The 21,245-nt window shown below is 46.7% G+C and overlaps 1 protein-coding gene across 4 annotated transcripts in view; it reads left to right on the top strand.

Moving 5' to 3' along the window:
• Nucleotides 1-241: 241 nt before the first annotated feature.
• Nucleotides 242-21,245, top strand: part of ubtfl (upstream binding transcription factor, like) — a 54,022-nt gene continuing 33,018 nt past the window's right edge. For all 4 annotated transcript variants that reach the window (XM_079243608.1, XM_079243607.1, XM_079243606.1 and 1 more), the window contains exons 1-3: nucleotides 242-879; nucleotides 3,704-3,793; nucleotides 3,862-4,037. In XM_079243608.1, the coding sequence (XP_079099734.1) occupies nucleotides 3,733-3,793; nucleotides 3,862-4,037 (237 nt within the window). In that variant the 5' untranslated portion in view covers nucleotides 242-879; nucleotides 3,704-3,732. The remainder of the gene's footprint in view (nucleotides 880-3,703; nucleotides 3,794-3,861; nucleotides 4,038-21,245) is intronic.

The raw sequence follows: 21,245 nt of genomic DNA, 5'->3' as shown, positions 1-21,245 counted from the left end.
GGGGCGGTGTTGTGGCCCCGAGGTTCCGACTGTCGAGGATCTGATTAGGTCTCCCGAAACTGTACCGGAGCGGTCTGGACCGGGACCAGGACGCGTCTCGCGGCAGGTTTTCCACCAAATGATAAAAAAATAAAAAACCAAAAACAAATTTCAGAGAAAAATATTTTATTAAAAACAAACAAGTGAGAAACTTTCCCCGCGGGCACGCGCGCACGCACGCGCCACCTGCGGACTGATGGCATAGTGATCAGATCCTGGATCGATCCTCGCGGCTGCTGCCGGTCCTCAGACCCGGGCCCGGTGCGCTGTCAGCGGGCAGGATGCCATGTGGACGCGGACCTTGGTCCTGGAGGATCCGGGTTCCTTTGCCGTCTCCAAGCCGCCCACAAGGCTCCCACCACACCTCCCCACTTTCTCCCGACTTTGGTCGGTTTATCTCGGTCTCGGAACAGCCAGCCCATCGCCCTCCTCCGCCGGGTTCCCGGTCATCCAGCACCCCGCCGGTGTAGCATCTGGACTTGGACCGGTGAAAACCAGCGCGTTGATCCGGGAAAAGCGCGCTCCAGTTAAAATGCAGAGAAAAGGAGAAAATGTCTGTTAAACAGACAAAATGTTGCTTTCCTGCGGCTGCGGCTGATGCTCTGGCCGCTGTCTCTGGTTTCATCCTCCGCCTTTGTCCTCATGTTTTCCCCCGGAGTTCCTCCCCCTGCGGCGCTGGGCGGAGTTTCATACCGGACTAGACGCTCCTTTTGTCGGATCCGTTTCGAGCTGACTCCCCGGGGTTTACAGCTGAAAAAGACACACTTCCAAAGTCCCCAAATAAGCCAAACCAGTTCGGTGCTGTTCAGGAACGACCGGGGTTTCTATCCGAACCAGCAGGTGAGCGTTCAGTTCTCATTTCCATCCATTTTCTGTGTTTTTCTGATCGTTTGTCCCCGAGTCGTCCAATCCTTCATGGCGGCTTGGCGGTGAAGGCTTGTGGGGCAGCAGCTGCTGCTCGTCGCGCCGCTCTGCAGCCAAATCACCGCAATCTGCGGCGAGTCGCTCAAATTCTGCGCAGAAACGTGCAAATGCGAATTTCCTGTAGATATTCGTGGAAATGTAAACGCGTTTATCGACGGTTTCTCCTCGTTTCAGGAGTTTGGTGGAATAATGCGATTATCGGCTCCACGTGTCGGAGCTCGCGGCGGTTCGGTGCCGCGGGTCGGTCCGACGTTTCCTTCCTTCTGTCCGTCAAACTTCCCGATAAAACGTCCGAGTCGCGCTGCGCCCGCAGCGGAAGCTGCGTGCTGACTCCTGCCGGAGGACGGACGCCATTGCCAGGGCAGCCGGAGCCTGACGGCTCGCCGGAGTCCCCGAACCTGCTGGTGATCCCGCGGCGCGTTCCCGCGGCCTCCAGGACCGAACCGAACCGAACTGGTCCAAAACAAAACCGCCCTGATGTCCGGATTCATCCCCAAACGGTACGGTTCTGGTTCCGTTAGAGGTAAAGATTCTGAGCCGCTGCAGCCCGAACTGCTGTCTGCCCCCTTCTGGTTCAGACCGGAACCAGCAGACCGGAACCAGCAGACCGGGACCAGGAGACCCGGACCAGGAGATCGGGACCAGCAGACCGGGACCAGGAGATCCGGACCAGGAGACGGGAACCAGCAGACCGGGACCAGGAGACCCGGACCAGGAGATCGGGACCAGCAGACCCAGACCAGGAGACCCGGACCAGCAGACCCGGACCAGGAGACCGGGACCAGGAGACCCGGACCGGGACCAGCAGACCCGGACCAGGAGATGGGAACCAGCAGACCGGGACCAGGAGACGGGAACCAGCAGACCCGAAGCAGGAGACCCGGACCAGGAGACCGGGACCAACAGACCCGAAGCAGGAGACCGGGACCAGGAGACCGGGACCAGCAGACCCGGACCAGGAGATCAGGACCAGCAGACCCAGACCAGGAGACTGGGACCAGGAGACCGGGACCAACAGACCCGAAGCAGGAGACCGGGACCAGGAGACCGGGACCAGCAGACCCGGACCAGGAGATCAGGACCAGCAGACCCAGACCAGGAGACTGGGACCAGGAGACCGGGACCAGCAGACCGGGACCGAGACCGGGACCAGCAGACCCGGACCAGGAGACCGGGACCAGGAGACCCGGACCGGGACCAGCAGACCCGGACCAGGAGATGGGAACCAGCAGACCGGGACCAGGAGACCTGGACCAGGAGACGGGAACCAGCAGACCGGGACCAGCAGACCCAGACCAGGGGACCGGAACCAGCAGACCGGGACCAGGAGACCCAGACCAGGAAACCCGAACCAGGAGACCGGGACCAGCAGACCCGAAGCAGGAGACCGGGACCAGGAGACCGGGACCAGGAAACCCGAACCAGGAGACCGGGACCAGCAGACCCGAAGCAGGAGACCGGGACCAGCAGACCCGGACCAGGAGATGGGAACCAGCAGACCGGAACCAGCAGACCCGGACCAGGAGATGGGAACCAGCAGACCGGGACCAGGAGACCTGGACCAGGAGACGGGAACCAGCAGACCGGGACCAGCAGACCCAGACCAGGGGACCGGAACCAGCAGACCGGGACCAGGAAACCCGAACCAGAAGACCGGGACCAACAGACCCGAAGCAGGAGACCGGGACCAGGAGACCCGGACCAGCAGACCCGGACCAGGAGATCGGGACCAGCAGACCCAGACCAGGAGACCGGGACCAGCAGACCCAGACCAGGGGACCGGGACCAGGAGACCGGGACCAGCAGACCCGGACCGGGACCAGCAGACCCAGACCAGGAGATCGGGACCAGCAGACCCAGACCAGGAGACCCGGACCAGGAGACCGGGACCAGCAGACCCGGACCAGGAGACCGGGACCAGCAGACCCAGACCAGGAGACCCGGACCAGGAGACCGGGACCAGGAGACCCGAACCAGGAGACGGGGACCAGCAGACCCGGACCAGGAGACCCGGACCAGGAGACCGGGACCAGGAGACCGGGACCGAGACCAGCAGACCCGGACCAGGAGACCGGGACCAGGAGACCCAGACCAGCAGACCTGGACCAGGAGACCGGGACCAGCAGACCCGGACCGGGACACCGGGACCAGGAGACTGGGACCAGCAGACCCGAAGCAGGAGACCGGGACCAACAGACCCGAAGCAGGAGACCGGGACCAACAGACCCGAAGCAGGAGACCCGGACCAGGAGACCGGGACCAACAGACCCGAAGCAGGAGACCCGGACCAGGAGACCGGGACCAACAGACCCGAAGCAGGAGACCCGGACCAACAGACCCGAAGCAGGAGACCCGGACCAGGAGACCGGGACCAGAAGCTGGTGGTTTTCAGAGGTTCTGCAGGAAACATGTAGAGACTAAACGGGATCGGGACCAAAGACAGACGGAGGACGCGTGTCCTCGGAGCGGGACAGAGGTAAACGTGGACGTCGAACGTCTCCGTCCTCCCACGCCCAGCATCTTTTCTGTTGCCATGGTGATGACGTTCCTCCACCAGGATGCCGCTCCGAAGCTGTTCCTCTTCTTCAGGAGACAGATGAAGCTAAGTTTACCACGGGTCCCAGATCAGCTAATCAGGTGGTTACCGTGGTTACCATGGGGCTGAATTTCCAGGGATTGGGGGGTTAGAGGTCTGGCCCCGCCCACAAACACATGTAAACAACTTTTCCTGTCTGTTCAGTGGTCGGGGGCGGAGTCTGCTCCGTCAGGATGAACGGCAGCAGTAGTGGCGTCACCGCAGCTCAGAGCGCCAGGATCAAGACGGAAGCAGGTAAATCTAGGAAGTCCCAGGGGAGGGGGCAGCGGCTACGGCGTCCTGACCAATGTCTTTTGCTGTAGATGACTGGACGAAGGAGGAATGTCTGACTCTGCTGGAGAGAATCCGCGGCATGCTGCCGGACGGAGACGCCATGAAGTACAAGACCACGGAGTCCCACTTCGACTGGGAGAAGGTTGGCTTCAGCGGCTTCACTGGAGATATGTGCAGACAGAAGTGGCAAAAAGTCTCCACAGAGGTAGGTCACATGATGACGAGTCATATGACACGTCGCATGATGAGTCATATGACACGTCGCATTATAACACGTCGCATGATGAGTCATATGACACGTCGCATTATAACACGTCGCATGACGAGTCATATGACACGTCGCATTATAACACGTCGCATGACGAATCATATGACACGTCGCATTATAACACGTCGCATGACGAGTCATATAACACGTCGCATGACGAGTCATATAACACGTCGCATGATGAGTCATATGACACGTCGCATTATAACACGTCGCATGACGAATCATATGACACGTTGCATTATAACACGTCGCATGACGAATCATATGACACGTCGCATTATAACGTCGCATGACGAGTCATATGACACATCACATTATAACACGTCACATGACGAGTCTTATGACACGTCGCATCATAACATGTCACATGACGAGTCTTATGACACGTTGCATTATAACACGTCGCATGACGAGTCATATGACACGTCGCATTATAACAGATCGCATGACGAGTCATATGACACGTTGCATTATAACGTCTCATGACGAGTCATATGACACGTCGCATTATAACGTCTCATGACGAGTCATATGATACGTCGCATATAACACGTCGCATGACAAGTCATATTACACGTCGCATTATAACTCGTTGCATGACAAATCATATGACACGTCGCATTATAACACGTCACATGACGAGTCTTATGACACGTCGCATTATAACGTCTCATGACGAGTCATATAATACGTCGCATTATAACACGTCACATGACGAGTCTTATGACACGTCGCATTATAACGTCGCATGACGAGTCATATGACACGTCGCATTATAACACAATGCATGACGAGTCATATGACATGTTGCATTATAACACAACGCATGACGAGTTATGTCACACGTCGCATTATAACTCGTTGCATGACAAATCATATGACACGTCGCATTATAACACGTCGCATGACGAGTCATATGACACGTCGCATTATAACGTCTCATGACGAGTCATATAATACGTCGCATTATAACGTCGCATGACGAGTCTTATGACACGTCGCATTATAACACGTCGCATGACGAATCATATGACACGTCGCATTATAACGTCGCATGACGAGTCATATGACACGTCGCATTATAACGTCGCATGACGAGTCTTATGACACGTCGCATCATAACACGTCACATGACGAGTCATATGACACGTCGCATTATAACACGTTGCATGACAAATCATATGACACGTCGCATTATGTCGCATTATGTCTCATGACGAGTCATATGACACGTCACATTATAACACGTCGCATGACGAATCATGACACGTCGCATTATAACACGTTGCATGACAAATCATATGACACGTCGCATTATAACGTCGCATGACGAGTCATATGACACGTCGCATTATAACGTCGCATGAGTCATATGATACGTCGCATATAACACGTCGCATGACAAGTCATATGACACGTCGCATTATAACACGCCGCATGACGAGTCATATGACACGTCGCATTATAACGTCGCATGAGTCATATGATACGTCGCATATAACACGTCGCATGACAAGTCATATGACACGTCGCATTATAACACGCCGCATGACGAGTCATATGACACGTCGCATTATAACACATCGCATGACGAGTTATATGACACGTCGCATTATGTCTCATGACGAGTCATGATACGTCGCATTATAACACGTCACATGACGAGTCATATGACATGTTGCATTATAACACAGCGCATGACGAGTCATGTGACACATCGCATTATAACACGTTGCATGAGAAATCATATGACACGTCGCATTGTCTCATGACGAGTCATGATACGTCGCATTATAACACGTCGCATGACGAGTCATATGACAAGTCGCATTATAACGTCGCATGACGAGTCATATGACACGTCGCATTATAACGTCGCATGAGTCATATGATACGTCGCATATAACACGTCGCATGACAAGTCATATGACACGTCGCATGACAAGTCATGACACGTTGCATTATAACACGTCGCATGACGAGTCATGACACGTTGCATTATAACACGTCGCATGACGAGTATAACACATCGCATGACGAGTCATATGACACGTCGCATTATAACACGTCACATGACGAGTCTTATGACACGTCGCATTATAACACGTCGCATGACGAGTCATATGACACATTGCATTATAACACGTCGCATGACGAGTCATATGATACGTCGCATTATAACGTCGCATGAGTCATGACACGTCGTATTATGACACGTCACATGACGAGTCTTATGACATTGCATTATAACACGTCGCATGACGAGTCATATGACACGTCGCATTATAACGTCTCATGACGAGTCATATGATACGTCGCATTATAACACAATGCATGACGAGTCATATGACATGTTGCATTATAACAACGCATGACGAGTCATGTGACACATCGCATTATAACTCGTTGCATGACAAATCATGACACGTCGCATTATGTCTCATGACGAGTCATGATACGTCGCATTATAACACGTCACATGACGAGTCATATGACATGTTGCATTATAACACAGCGCATGACGAGTCATGTGACACATCGCATTATAACACGTTGCATGACAAATCATATGACACGTCGCATTATGTCTCATGACGAGTCATGATACGTCGCATTATAACACGTCACATGACGTGTCATATGACACGTCGCATTATAACGTCGCATGACGAGTCATATGACACGTCGCATTATAACGTCGCATGAGTCATATGATATGTCGCATATAACACGTCGCATGACAAGTCATATGACACGTCGCATTATAACACGCCGCATGACGAGTCATATGACGTCGCATTATAACGTCTCATGACGAGTCATATGATACGTCGCATTATAACACAATGCATGACGAGTCATATGACATGTTGCATTATAACAACGCATGACGAGTCATGTGACACATCGCATTATAACTCGTTGCATGACAAATCATGACACGTCGCATTATGTCTCATGACGAGTCATGATACGTCGCATTATAACACGTCACATGACGAGTCATATGACATGTTGCATTATAACACAGCGCATGACGAGTCATGTGACACATCGCATTATAACACGTTGCATGACAAATCATATGACACGTCGCATTATGTCTCATGACGAGTCATGATACGTCGCATTATAACACGTCACATGACGTGTCATATGACACGTCGCATTATAACGTCGCATGACGAGTCATATGACACGTCGCATTATAACGTCGCATGAGTCATATGATATGTCGCATATAACACGTCGCATGACAAGTCATATGACACGTCGCATTATAACACGCCGCATGACGAGTCATATGACGTCGCATTATAACGTCTCATGACGAGTCATATGATACGTCGCATATAACACGTCGCATGACAAGTCATGACACGTTGCATTATAACACGTCGCATGACGAGTATAACACGTCGCATGACGAATCATATGACACGTCGCATTATAACGTCGCATGACGAGTCATATGACACGTCGCATTATAACACGTTGCATGACGAGTCATATGACACGTCGCATTATAACACGTCACATGACGAGTCTTATGACACGTCACATTATAACGTCTCATGACGAGTCATATAATACGTCGCATTATAACACGTTGCATGACAAATCATATGACACGTCGCATCATAACATGTCACATGACGAGTCTTATGACACGTCGCATTATAACACGTTGCATGACAAATCATATGACACGTCGCATTGTCGCATTATGTCTCATGACGAGTCATATGACACGTCACATCATAACACGTCGCATGACGAGTCATATGACACGTCGCATTATAACGTCGCATGACGAGTCATATGACACGTCGCATTATAACGTCGCATGAGTCATATGATACGTCGCATTATAACACGCCGCATGACGAGTCATATGACACGTCGCATTATAACACATCGCATGACGAGTCATATGACACGTCGCATTATGTCTCATGACGAGTCATGATACGTCGCATTATAACACGTTGCATGACAAATCATATGACACGTCGCATTATGTCGCATTATGTCTCATGACGAGTCATATGACACGTCACATCATAACACGTCGCATGACGAGTCATATGACACGTCGCATTATAACGTCGCATGACGAGTCATATGACACGTCGCATTATAACGTCGCATGAGTCATATGATACGTCGCATTATAACACGCCGCATGACGAGTCATATGACACGTCGCATTATAACACATCGCATGACGAGTCATATGACACGTCGCATTATGTCTCATGACGAGTCATGATACGTCGCATTATAACACGTCACATGACGAGTCATATGACATGTTGCATTATAACAGCGCATGACGAGTCATGTGACACATCGCATTATAACACGTTGCATGAGAAATCATATGACACGTCGCATTATAACACATCGCATGACGAGTCATATGACACGTCGCATTATAACACGTCACATGACGAGTCTTATGACACGTTGCATCATAACACGTCGCATGATGAGTCATATGACACGTCGCATTATAACACGTCACATGACGAGTCTTATGACACGTTGCATTATAACACGTCGCATGATGAGTCATATGACACGTCGCATTATAACACGTCGCATGACGTATCATATGACACGTCGCATTATAACGTCGCATGACGAGTCATGACACGTCGCATTATAACGTCGCATGACGAGTCTTATGACACGTCGCATTATAACACGTCACATGACGAGTCTTATGACACATTGCATTATAACACGTCGCATGAGTCATATGACACGTCGCATTATAACACGTCACATGACGAGTCTTATGACACGTTGCATTATAACACGTCGCATGAGTCATATGACACGTCGCATTATAACACGTCGCATGACGAATCATATGACACGTCGCATTATAACGTCGCATGACGAGTCATATGACACGTCGCATTATAACGTCGCATGACGAGTCTTATGACACGTCGCATCATAACACGTCACATGACGAGTCTTATGACACGTTGCATTATAACACGTCGCATGACGAGTCATATGACACGTCGCATTATAACACGTCACATGACGAGTCTTATGACACGTCGCATCGTAACACGTCGCATGATGAGTCTTATGACACGTCGCATCATAACACGTCGCATGATGAGTCATATGACACGTCGCATTATAACACGTCGCATGACGAGTCATATGACACATTGCATTATAACACGTCGCATGACGAATCATATGATACGTCGCATTATAACGTCGCATGATGAGTCATATGACACATCGTATTATGACACGTCACATGACGAGTCTTATGACACGTTGCATTATAACACGTCGCATGACAAGTCATATGACACGTCGCATTATAACACGTTGCATGACAAATCATGACACGTCGCATTATGTCGCATTATGTCTCATGACGAGTCATATGACACGTCACATTATAACACGTCGCATGACGAATCATATGACACGTCGCATTATAACACGTTGCATGACAAATCATATGACACGTCGCATTATGTCTCATGACGAGTCATATGACACGTCGCATTATAACGTCGCATGAGTGATATGATACGTCGCATTATAACACGCCGCATGACGAGTCATATGACACGTCGCATTATAACACATCGCATGACGAGTCATATGACACGTCACATTATGTCTCATGACGAGTCATGATACGTCGCATTATAACACGTCACATGACGAGTCATATGACATGTTGCATTATAACACGTTGCATGACAAATCATATGACACGTCGCATTATAACACGTCACATGACGAGTCTTATGACACGTTGCATTATAACACGTCGCATGATGAGTCATATGACACGTCGCATTATAACACGTCACATGACGAGTCTTATGACACGTTGCATTATAACACGTCGCATGATGAGTCATATGACACGTCGCATTATAACACGTCGCATGACGAATCATATGACACGTCGCATTATAACGTCGCATGACGAGTCATATGACACGTCGCATTATAACGTCGCATGACGAGTCTTATGACACGTCGCATCATAACACGTCACATGACGAGTCTTATGACACGTTGCATTATAACACGTCGCATGACGAGTCATATGACACGTCGCATTATAACACGTCACATGACGAGTCTTATGACACGTCGCATCATAACACGTCGCATGATGAGTCTTATGACACGTCGCATCATAACACGTCGCATGATGAGTCATATGACACGTCGCATTATAACACGTCGCATGACGAGTCATATGACACATTGCATTATAACACGTCGCATGACGAATCATATGATACGTCGCATTATAACGTCGCATGATGAGTCATATGACACATCGTATTATGACACGTCACATGACGAGTCTTATGACACGTTGCATTATAACACGTCGCATGACAAGTCATATGACACGTCGCATTATAACACGTTGCATGACAAATCATGACACGTCGCATTATGTCGCATTATGTCTCATGACGAGTCATATGACACGTCACATTATAACACGTCGCATGACGAATCATATGACACGTCGCATTATAACACGTTGCATGACAAATCATGACACGTCGCATTATGTCTCATGACGAGTCATATGACACGTCGCATTATAACGTCGCATGAGTCATATGACACGTCACATTATAACACGTCACATGACGAGTCATATGACATGTTGCATTATAACACGTTGCATGACAAATCATATGACACGTCGCATTATGTCTCATGACGAGTCATATGACACGTCGCATTATAACACGTCGCATGACGAGTCATATGACACGTCGCATTATAACACGTCGCATGACGAGTCATATGATACGTCGCATTATAACACAATGCATGACGAGTCATATGACATGTTGCATTAACACAACGCATGACGAGTTATGTGACACGTCGCATAATAACTCGTTGCATGACAAATCATATGACACGTCGCATTATAACACGTCGCATGACGAGTCATATGACACGTCGCATTATAACGTCTCATGACGAGTCATATAATACGTCGCATTATAACACGTCACATGACGAGTCTTATGACACGTCGCATGACGAGTCATATGACACGTCGCATTATAACACGTCACATGACGAGTCTTATGACACGTTGCATTATAACACGTCGCATGATGAGTCATATGACACGTCGCATTATAACACGTCACATGACGAGTTATGACACGTTGCATTATAACACGTCGCATGATGAGTCATATGACACGTCGCATTATAACGTCGCATGACGAGTCTTATGACACGTCGCATGACAAGTCATGACATGTTGCATTATAACACATCGCATGACGAGTCATATGACACGTCGCATTATAACACGTCGCATGACGAATCATATGACACGTCGCATTATAACGTCGCATGACGAGTCATATGACACGTCGCATTATAACGTCGCATGACGAGTCATATGACACGTCGCATTATAACGTCGCATGACGAGTCATATGACACGTCGCATTATAACACGTCACATGACGAGTCTTGACACGTCGCATTATAACACGTCGCATGATGAGTCATATGACACGTCGCATTATAACACGTCGCATGACGAGTCATATGACACATTGCATTATAACACGTCGCATGACGAATCATATGATACGTCGCATTATAACGTCGCATGATGAGTCATATGACACATCGTATTATGACACGTCACATGATGAGTCTTGACACGTCGCATTATGTCTCATGACGAGTCATATGACACGTCGCATTATAACACGTCGCATGACGAGTCATATGACACGTCGCATTATAACGTCGCATGACGAGTCATATGACACGTCGCATTATAACGTCGCATGAGTCATATGATACGTCGCATTATAACACGCCGCATGACGAGTCATATGACACGTCGCATTATAACACATCGCATGACGAGTCATATGACATGTTGCATTATAACACAGCGCATGACGAGTCATGTGACACATCGCATTATAACACGTTGCATGAGAAATCATATGACACGTCGCATTATGTCTCATGACGAGTCATGATACGTCGCATTATAACACGTCGCATGACGAGTCATATGACACGTCGCATTATAACGTCGCATGAGTCATATGATACGTCGCATATAACACGTCGCATGACAAGTCATGACACGTCGCATTATAACACGCCGCATGACGAGTCATATGACACGTCGCATTATAACGTCTCATGACGAGTCATGTGACACATCGCATTATAACACGTTGCATGGGAAATCATATGACACGTCGCATTATGTCTCTTGACGAGTCATGACACGTTGCATTATAACGTCGCATGACGAGTCATATGACGTCGCATTATAACGTCGCATGACGAGTCATATGACACGTCGCATTATAACGTCGCATGAGTCATATGATACGTCGCATATAACACGTCGCATGACAAGTCATGACACGTTGCATTATAACACGTCGCATGACGAGTATAACACATCGCATGACGAGTCATATGATACGTCGCATATAACACGTCGCATGACAAGTCATGACACGTTGCATTATAACACGTCGCATGACGAGTATAACACATCGCATGACGAGTCAAATGACACGTCGCATTATAACACGCCGCATGACGAGTCATATGACACGTCGCATTATAACACGTCACATGACGAGTCATATGACATGTTGCATTATAACACGTTGCATGACAAATCATATGATACGTCGCATTATATCGTCGCATGATGAGTCATATGACACGTCGCATTATAACACGTCGCATGACGAGTCATATGATACGTCGCATTATAACACAATGCATGACGAGTCATATGACATGTTGCATTAACACAACGCATGACGAGTTATGTGACACGTCGCATAATAACTCGTTGCATGACAAATCATATGACACGTCGCATTATAACACGTCGCATGACGAGTCATATGACACGTCGCATTATAACGTCTCATGACGAGTCATATAATACGTCGCATTATAACACGTCACATGACGAGTCTTATGACACGTCGCATGACGAGTCATATGACACGTCGCATTATAACACGTCACATGACGAGTCTTATGACACGTTGCATTATAACACGTCGCATGATGAGTCATATGACACGTCGCATTATAACACGTCACATGACGAGTCTTATGACACGTTGCATTATAACACGTCGCATGATGAGTCATATGACACGTCGCATTATAACGTCGCATGACGAGTCTTATGACACGTCGCATGACAAGTCATGACATGTTGCATTATAACACATCGCATGACGAGTCATATGACACGTCGCATTATAACACGTCGCATGACGAATCATATGACACGTCGCATTATAACGTCGCATGACGAGTCATATGACACGTCGCATTATAACGTCGCATGACGAGTCATATGACACGTCGCATTATAACGTCGCATGACGAGTCATATGACACGTCGCATTATAACACGTCACATGACGAGTCTTATGACACGTTGCATTATAACACGTCGCATGATGAGTCATATGACACGTCGCATTATAACGTCGCATGAGTCATATGATACGTCGCATTATAACACGCCGCATGACGAGTCATATGACACGTCGCATTATAACACATCGCATGACGAGTCATATGACATGTTGCATTATAACACAGCGCATGACGAGTCATGTGACACATCGCATTATAACACGTTGCATGAGAAATCATATGACACGTCGCATTATGTCTCATGACGAGTCATGATACGTCGCATTATAACACGTCGCATGACGAGTCATATGACACGTCGCATTATAACACGTCGCATGACGAATCATATGACACGTCGCATTATAACGTCGCATGACGAGTCATATGACACGTCGCATTATAACGTCGCATGACGAGTCATATGACACGTCGCATTATAACGTCGCATGACGAGTCATATGACACGTCGCATTATAACACGTCACATGACGAGTCTTGACACGTCGCATTATAACACGTCGCATGATGAGTCATATGACACGTCGCATTATAACACGTCGCATGACGAGTCATATGACACATTGCATTATAACACGTCGCATGACGAATCATATGATACGTCGCATTATAACGTCGCATGATGAGTCATATGACACATCGTATTATGACACGTCACATGATGAGTCTTATGACACGTCGCATTATGTCTCATGACGAGTCATATGACACGTCGCATTATAACACGTCGCATGACGAGTCATATGACACGTCGCATTATAACGTCGCATGACGAGTCATATGACACGTCGCATTATAACGTCGCATGAGTCATATGATACGTCGCATTATAACACGCCGCATGACGAGTCATATGACACGTCGCATTATAACACATCGCATGACGAGTCATATGACATGTTGCATTATAACACAGCGCATGACGAGTCATGTGACACATCGCATTATAACACGTTGCATGAGAAATCATATGACACGTCGCATTATGTCTCATGACGAGTCATGATACGTCGCATTATAACACGTCGCATGACGAGTCATATGACACGTCGCATTATAACGTCGCATGAGTCATATGATACGTCGCATATAACACGTCGCATGACAAGTCATGACACGTCGCATTATAACACGCCGCATGACGAGTCATATGACACGTCGCATTATAACGTCTCATGACGAGTCATGTGACACATCGCATTATAACACGTTGCATGGGAAATCATATGACACGTCGCATTATGTCTCTTGACGAGTCATGACACGTTGCATTATAACGTCGCATGACGAGTCATATGACGTCGCATTATAACGTCGCATGACGAGTCATATGACACGTCGCATTATAACGTCGCATGAGTCATATGATACGTCGCATATAACACGTCGCATGACAAGTCATGACACGTTGCATTATAACACGTCGCATGACGAGTATAACACATCGCATGACGAGTCATATGATACGTCGCATATAACACGTCGCATGACAAGTCATGACACGTTGCATTATAACACGTCGCATGACGAGTATAACACATCGCATGACGAGTCAAATGACACGTCGCATTATAACACGCCGCATGACGAGTCATATGACACGTCGCATTATAACACGTCACATGACGAGTCATATGACATGTTGCATTATAACACGTTGCATGACAAATCATATGATACGTCGCATTATATCGTCGCATGATGAGTCATATGACACGTCGCATTATAACACGTCGCATGACGAGTCATATGATACGTCGCATTATAACACAATGCATGACGAGTCATATGACATGTTGCATTAACACAACGCATGACGAGTTATGTGACACGTCGCATAATAACTCGTTGCATGACAAATCATATGACACGTCGCATTATAACACGTCGCATGACGAGTCATATGACACGTCGCATTATAACGTCTCATGACGAGTCATATAATACGTCGCATTATAACACGTCACATGACGAGTCTTATGACACGTCGCATGACGAGTCATATGACACGTCGCATTATAACACGTCACATGACGAGTCTTATGACACGTTGCATTATAACACGTCGCATGATGAGTCATATGACACGTCGCATTATAACACGTCACATGACGAGTCTTATGACACGTTGCATTATAACACGTCGCATGATGAGTCATATGACACGTCGCATTATAACGTCGCATGACGAGTCTTATGACACGTCGCATGACAAGTCATGACATGTTGCATTATAACACATCGCATGACGAGTCATATGACACGTCGCATTATAACACGTCGCATGACGAATCATATGACACGTCGCATTATAACGTCGCATGACGAGTCATATGACACGTCGCATTATAACGTCGCATGACGAGTCATATGACACGTCGCATTATAACGTCGCATGACGAGTCATATGACACGTCGCATTATAACACGTCACATGACGAGTCTTATGACACGTTGCATTATAACACGTCGCATGATGAGTCATATGACACGTCGCATTATAACGTCGCATGAGTCATATGATACGTCGCATTATAACACGCCGCATGACGAGTCATATGACACGTCGCATTATAACACATCGCATGACGAGTCATATGACATGTTGCATTATAACACAGCGCATGACGAGTCATGTGACACATCGCATTATAACACGTTGCATGAGAAATCATATGACACGTCGCATTATGTCTCATGACGAGTCATGATACGTCGCATTATAACACGTCGCATGACGAGTCATATGACACGTCGCATTATAACGTCGCATGAGTCATATGATACGTCGCATATAACACGTCGCATGACAAGTCATGACACGTCGCATTATAACACGCCGCATGACGAGTCATATGACACGTCGCATTATAACGTCTCATGACGAGTCATGTGACACATCGCATTATAACACGTTGCATGGGAAATCATATGACACGTCGCATTATGTCTCTTGACGAGTCATGACACGTTGCATTATAACGTCGCATGACGAGTCATATGACGTCGCATTATAACGTCGCATGACGAGTCATATGACACGTCGCATTATAACGTCGCATGAGTCATATGATACGTCGCATATAACACGTCGCATGACAAGTCATGACACGTTGCATTATAACACGTCGCATGACGAGTATAACACATCGCATGACGAGTCATATGATACGTCGCATATAACACGTCGCATGACAAGTCATGACACGTTGCATTATAACACGTCGCATGACGAGTATAACACATCGCATGACGAGTCAAATGACACGTCGCATTATAACACGCCGCATGACGAGTCATATGACACGTCGCATTATAACACGTCACATGACGAGTCATATGACATGTTGCATTATAACACGTTGCATGACAAATCATATGATACGTCGCATTATATCGTCGCATGATGAGTCATATGACACGTCGCATTATAACACGTCGCATGACGAGTCATATGATACGTCGCATTATAACACAATGCATGACGAGTCATATGACATGTTGCATTAACACAACGCATGACGAGTTATGTGACACGTCGCATAATAACTCGTTGCATGACAAATCATATGACACGTCGCATTATAACACGTCGCATGACGAGTCATATGACACGTCGCATTATAACGTCTCATGACGAGTCATATAATACGTCGCATTATAACACGTCACATGACGAGTCTTATGACACGTCGCATGACGAGTCATATGACACGTCGCATTATAACACGTCACATGACGAGTCTTATGACACGTTGCATTATAACACGTCGCATGATGAGTCATATGACACGTCGCATTATAACACGTCACATGACGAGTCTTATGACACGTTGCATTATAACACGTCGCATGATGAGTCATATGACACGTCGCATTATAACGTCGCATGACGAGTCTTATGACACGTCGCATGACAAGTCATGACATGTTGCATTATAACACATCGCATGACGAGTCATATGACACGTCGCATTATAACACGTCGCATGACGAATCATATGACACGTCGCATTATAACGTCGCATGACGAGTCATATGACACGTCGCATTATAACGTCGCATGACGAGTCATATGACACGTCGCATTATAACGTCGCATGACGAGTCATATGACACGTCGCATTATAACACGTCACATGACGAGTCTTATGACACGTTGCATTATAACACGTCGCATGAGTCATATGACACGTCGCATTATAACACGTCACATGACGAGTCTTATGACACGTTGCATTATAACACGTCGCATGATGAGTCATATGACACGTCGCATTATAACACGTCGCATGACGAGTCATATGACACATTGCATTATAACACGTCGCATGACGAATCATATGATACGTCGCATTATAACGTCGCATGATGAGTCATATGACACATCGTATTATGACACGTCACATGATGAGTCTTATGACACGTCGCATTATGTCTCATGACGAGTCATATGACACGTCGCATTATAACACGTCGCATGACGAGTCATATGACACGTCGCATTATAACGTCGCATGACGAGTCATATGACACGTCGCATTATAACGTCGCATGAGTCATATGATACGTCGCATTATAACACGCCGCATGACGAGTCATATGACACGTCGCATTATAACACATCGCATGACGAGTCATATGACATGTTGCATTATAACACAGCGCATGACGAGTCATGTGACACATCGCATTATAACACGTTGCATGAGAAATCATATGACACGTCGCATTATGTCTCATGACGAGTCATGATACGTCGCATTATAACACGTCGCATGACGAGTCATATGACACGTCGCATTATAACGTCGCATGAGTCATATGATACGTCGCATATAACACGTCGCATGACAAGTCATGACACGTCGCATTATAACACGCCGCATGACGAGTCATATGACACGTCGCATTATAACATCTCATGACGAGTCATGTGACACATCGCATTATAACACGTTGCATGAGAAATCATATGACACGTCGCATTATGTCTCTTGACGAGTCATGATACGTCGCATTATAACACGTCGCATGACGAGTCATATGACACGTCGCATTATAACGTCACATGAGTCATATGATACGTCGCATTATAACACGTCGCATGACGAGTCATATGACACGTTGCATTATAACGTCGCATGACGAGTCATATGACACGTCGCATTATAACGTCGCATGAGTCATATGATACGTCGCATATGACACATCGCATGACGAGTCAAATGACACGTCGCATTATAACACGTCACATGACGAGTCTTATGACACGTCGCATTATAACACGTCAAATGACGAGTCTTATGACACGTCGCATTATAACACGTCGCATGACGAATCATATGACACGTCGCATTATAACGTCGCATGACGAGTCATATGACACGTCGCATTATAACACGTCACATGATGAGTGTTATGACACGTCGCATTATAACACGTCACATGACGAGTCTTATGACACGTCGCATTATAACACGTCGCATGACGAATCATATGATACGTCGCATTATAACGTCGCATGATGAGTCATATGACACATCGTATTATGACACGTCACATGATGAGTCTTATGACACGTCGCATTATGTCTCATGACGAGTCATATGACACGTCGCATTATAACACGTCGCATGACGAGTCATATGACACGTCGCATTATAACGTCGCATGACGAGTCATATGACACGTCGCATTATAACGTCGCATGAGTCATATGATACGTCGCATTATAACACGCCGCATGACGAGTCATATGACACGTCGCATTATAACACATCGCATGACGAGTCATATGACATGTTGCATTATAACACAGCGCATGACGAGTCATGTGACACATCGCATTATAACACGTTGCATGAGAAATCATATGACACGTCGCATTATGTCTCATGACGAGTCATGATACGTCGCATTATAACACGTCGCATGACGAGTCATATGACACGTCGCATTATAACGTCGCATGAGTCATATGATACGTCGCATATAACACGTCGCATGACAAGTCATGACACGTCGCATTATAACACGCCGCATGACGAGTCATATGACACGTCGCATTATAACATCTCATGACGAGTCATGTGACACATCGCATTATAACACGTTGCATGAGAAATCATATGACACGTCGCATTATGTCTCTTGACGAGTCATGATACGTCGCATTATAACACGTCGCATGACGAGTCATATGACACGTCGCATTATAACGTCACATGAGTCATATGATACGTCGCATTATAACACGTCGCATGACGAGTCATATGACACGTTGCATTATAACGTCGCATGACGAGTCATATGACACGTCGCATTATAACGTCGCATGAGTCATATGATACGTCGCATATAACACATCGCATGACGAGTCAAATGACACGTCGCATTATAACACGTCACATGACGAGTCTTATGACACGTCGCATTATAACACGTCAAATGATGAGTCTTATGACACGTCGCATTATAACACGTCGCATGACGAATCATATGACACGTCGCATTATAACGTCGCATGACGAGTCATATGACACGTCGCATTATAACACGTCACATGATGAGTGTTATGACACGTCGCATTATAACACGTCACATGACGAGTCATATGACACGTCGCATTATAACGTCGCATGACGAGTCATATGACACGTCGCATTATAACACGTCACATGATGAGTGTTATGACACGTCGCATTATAACACGTCACGACGAGTCTTATGACACGTCGCATTATAACACGTCGCATGACGAATCATATGACACGTGGCATTATAACGTCGCATGACGAGTCATATGACACGTCGCATTATAACGTCGCATGACGAGTCATATGACACGTCGCATTATAACACGTCGCATGACGAATCATATGACACGTCGCATTATAACGTCGCATGACGAGTCATATGACACGTCGCATTATAACGTCGCATGACGAGTCATATGACACGTCGCATTATAACACGTCACATGATGAGTGTTATGACACGTCGCATTATAACACGTCACATGACGAGTCTTATGACACGTCGCATTATAACACGTCGCATGACGAATCATATGACACGTCGCATTATAACGTCGCATGACGAGTCATATGACACGTCGCATTATAACGTCGCATGACGAGTCATATGACACGTCGCATTATAACACGTCACATGACGAGTCTTATGACACGTCGCATTATAACACGTCCCATGACGAATCATATGACACGTCGCATTATAACGTCGCATGACGAGTCATATGACACGTCGCATTATAACGTCGCATGACGAGTATAACACATCGCATGACGAGTCTTATGACACGTCGCATTATAACACGTCACATGACGAGTCATATGACACGTCGCATTATAACACGTTGCATGACAAATCATATGACACGTCGCATTATAACACGTCGCATGACGAGTCATATGACACGTCGCATTATAACGTCGCATGACGAGTCATATGACACGTCGCATTATAACACGTCACATGACGAGTCATATGATACGTCGCATATAACACGTCTCGACGAGTCATATGATACGTCGCATTATAACAATGCATGACGAGTTATGTGACACGTCGCATTATAACTCGTTGCATGACAAATCATATGACACGTCGCATTATAAC

The sequence above is a fragment of the Telmatherina bonti genome (assembly GCF_933228915.1).
Source record: "Telmatherina bonti genome assembly, chromosome: 7".
NCBI classification, from domain to species: Eukaryota; Metazoa; Chordata; class Actinopteri; order Atheriniformes; family Telmatherinidae; genus Telmatherina; species Telmatherina bonti.
The sequence above is the reverse complement of the archived record's forward strand: the minus strand, read 5'-3'. Positions and strand labels throughout refer to the sequence as shown.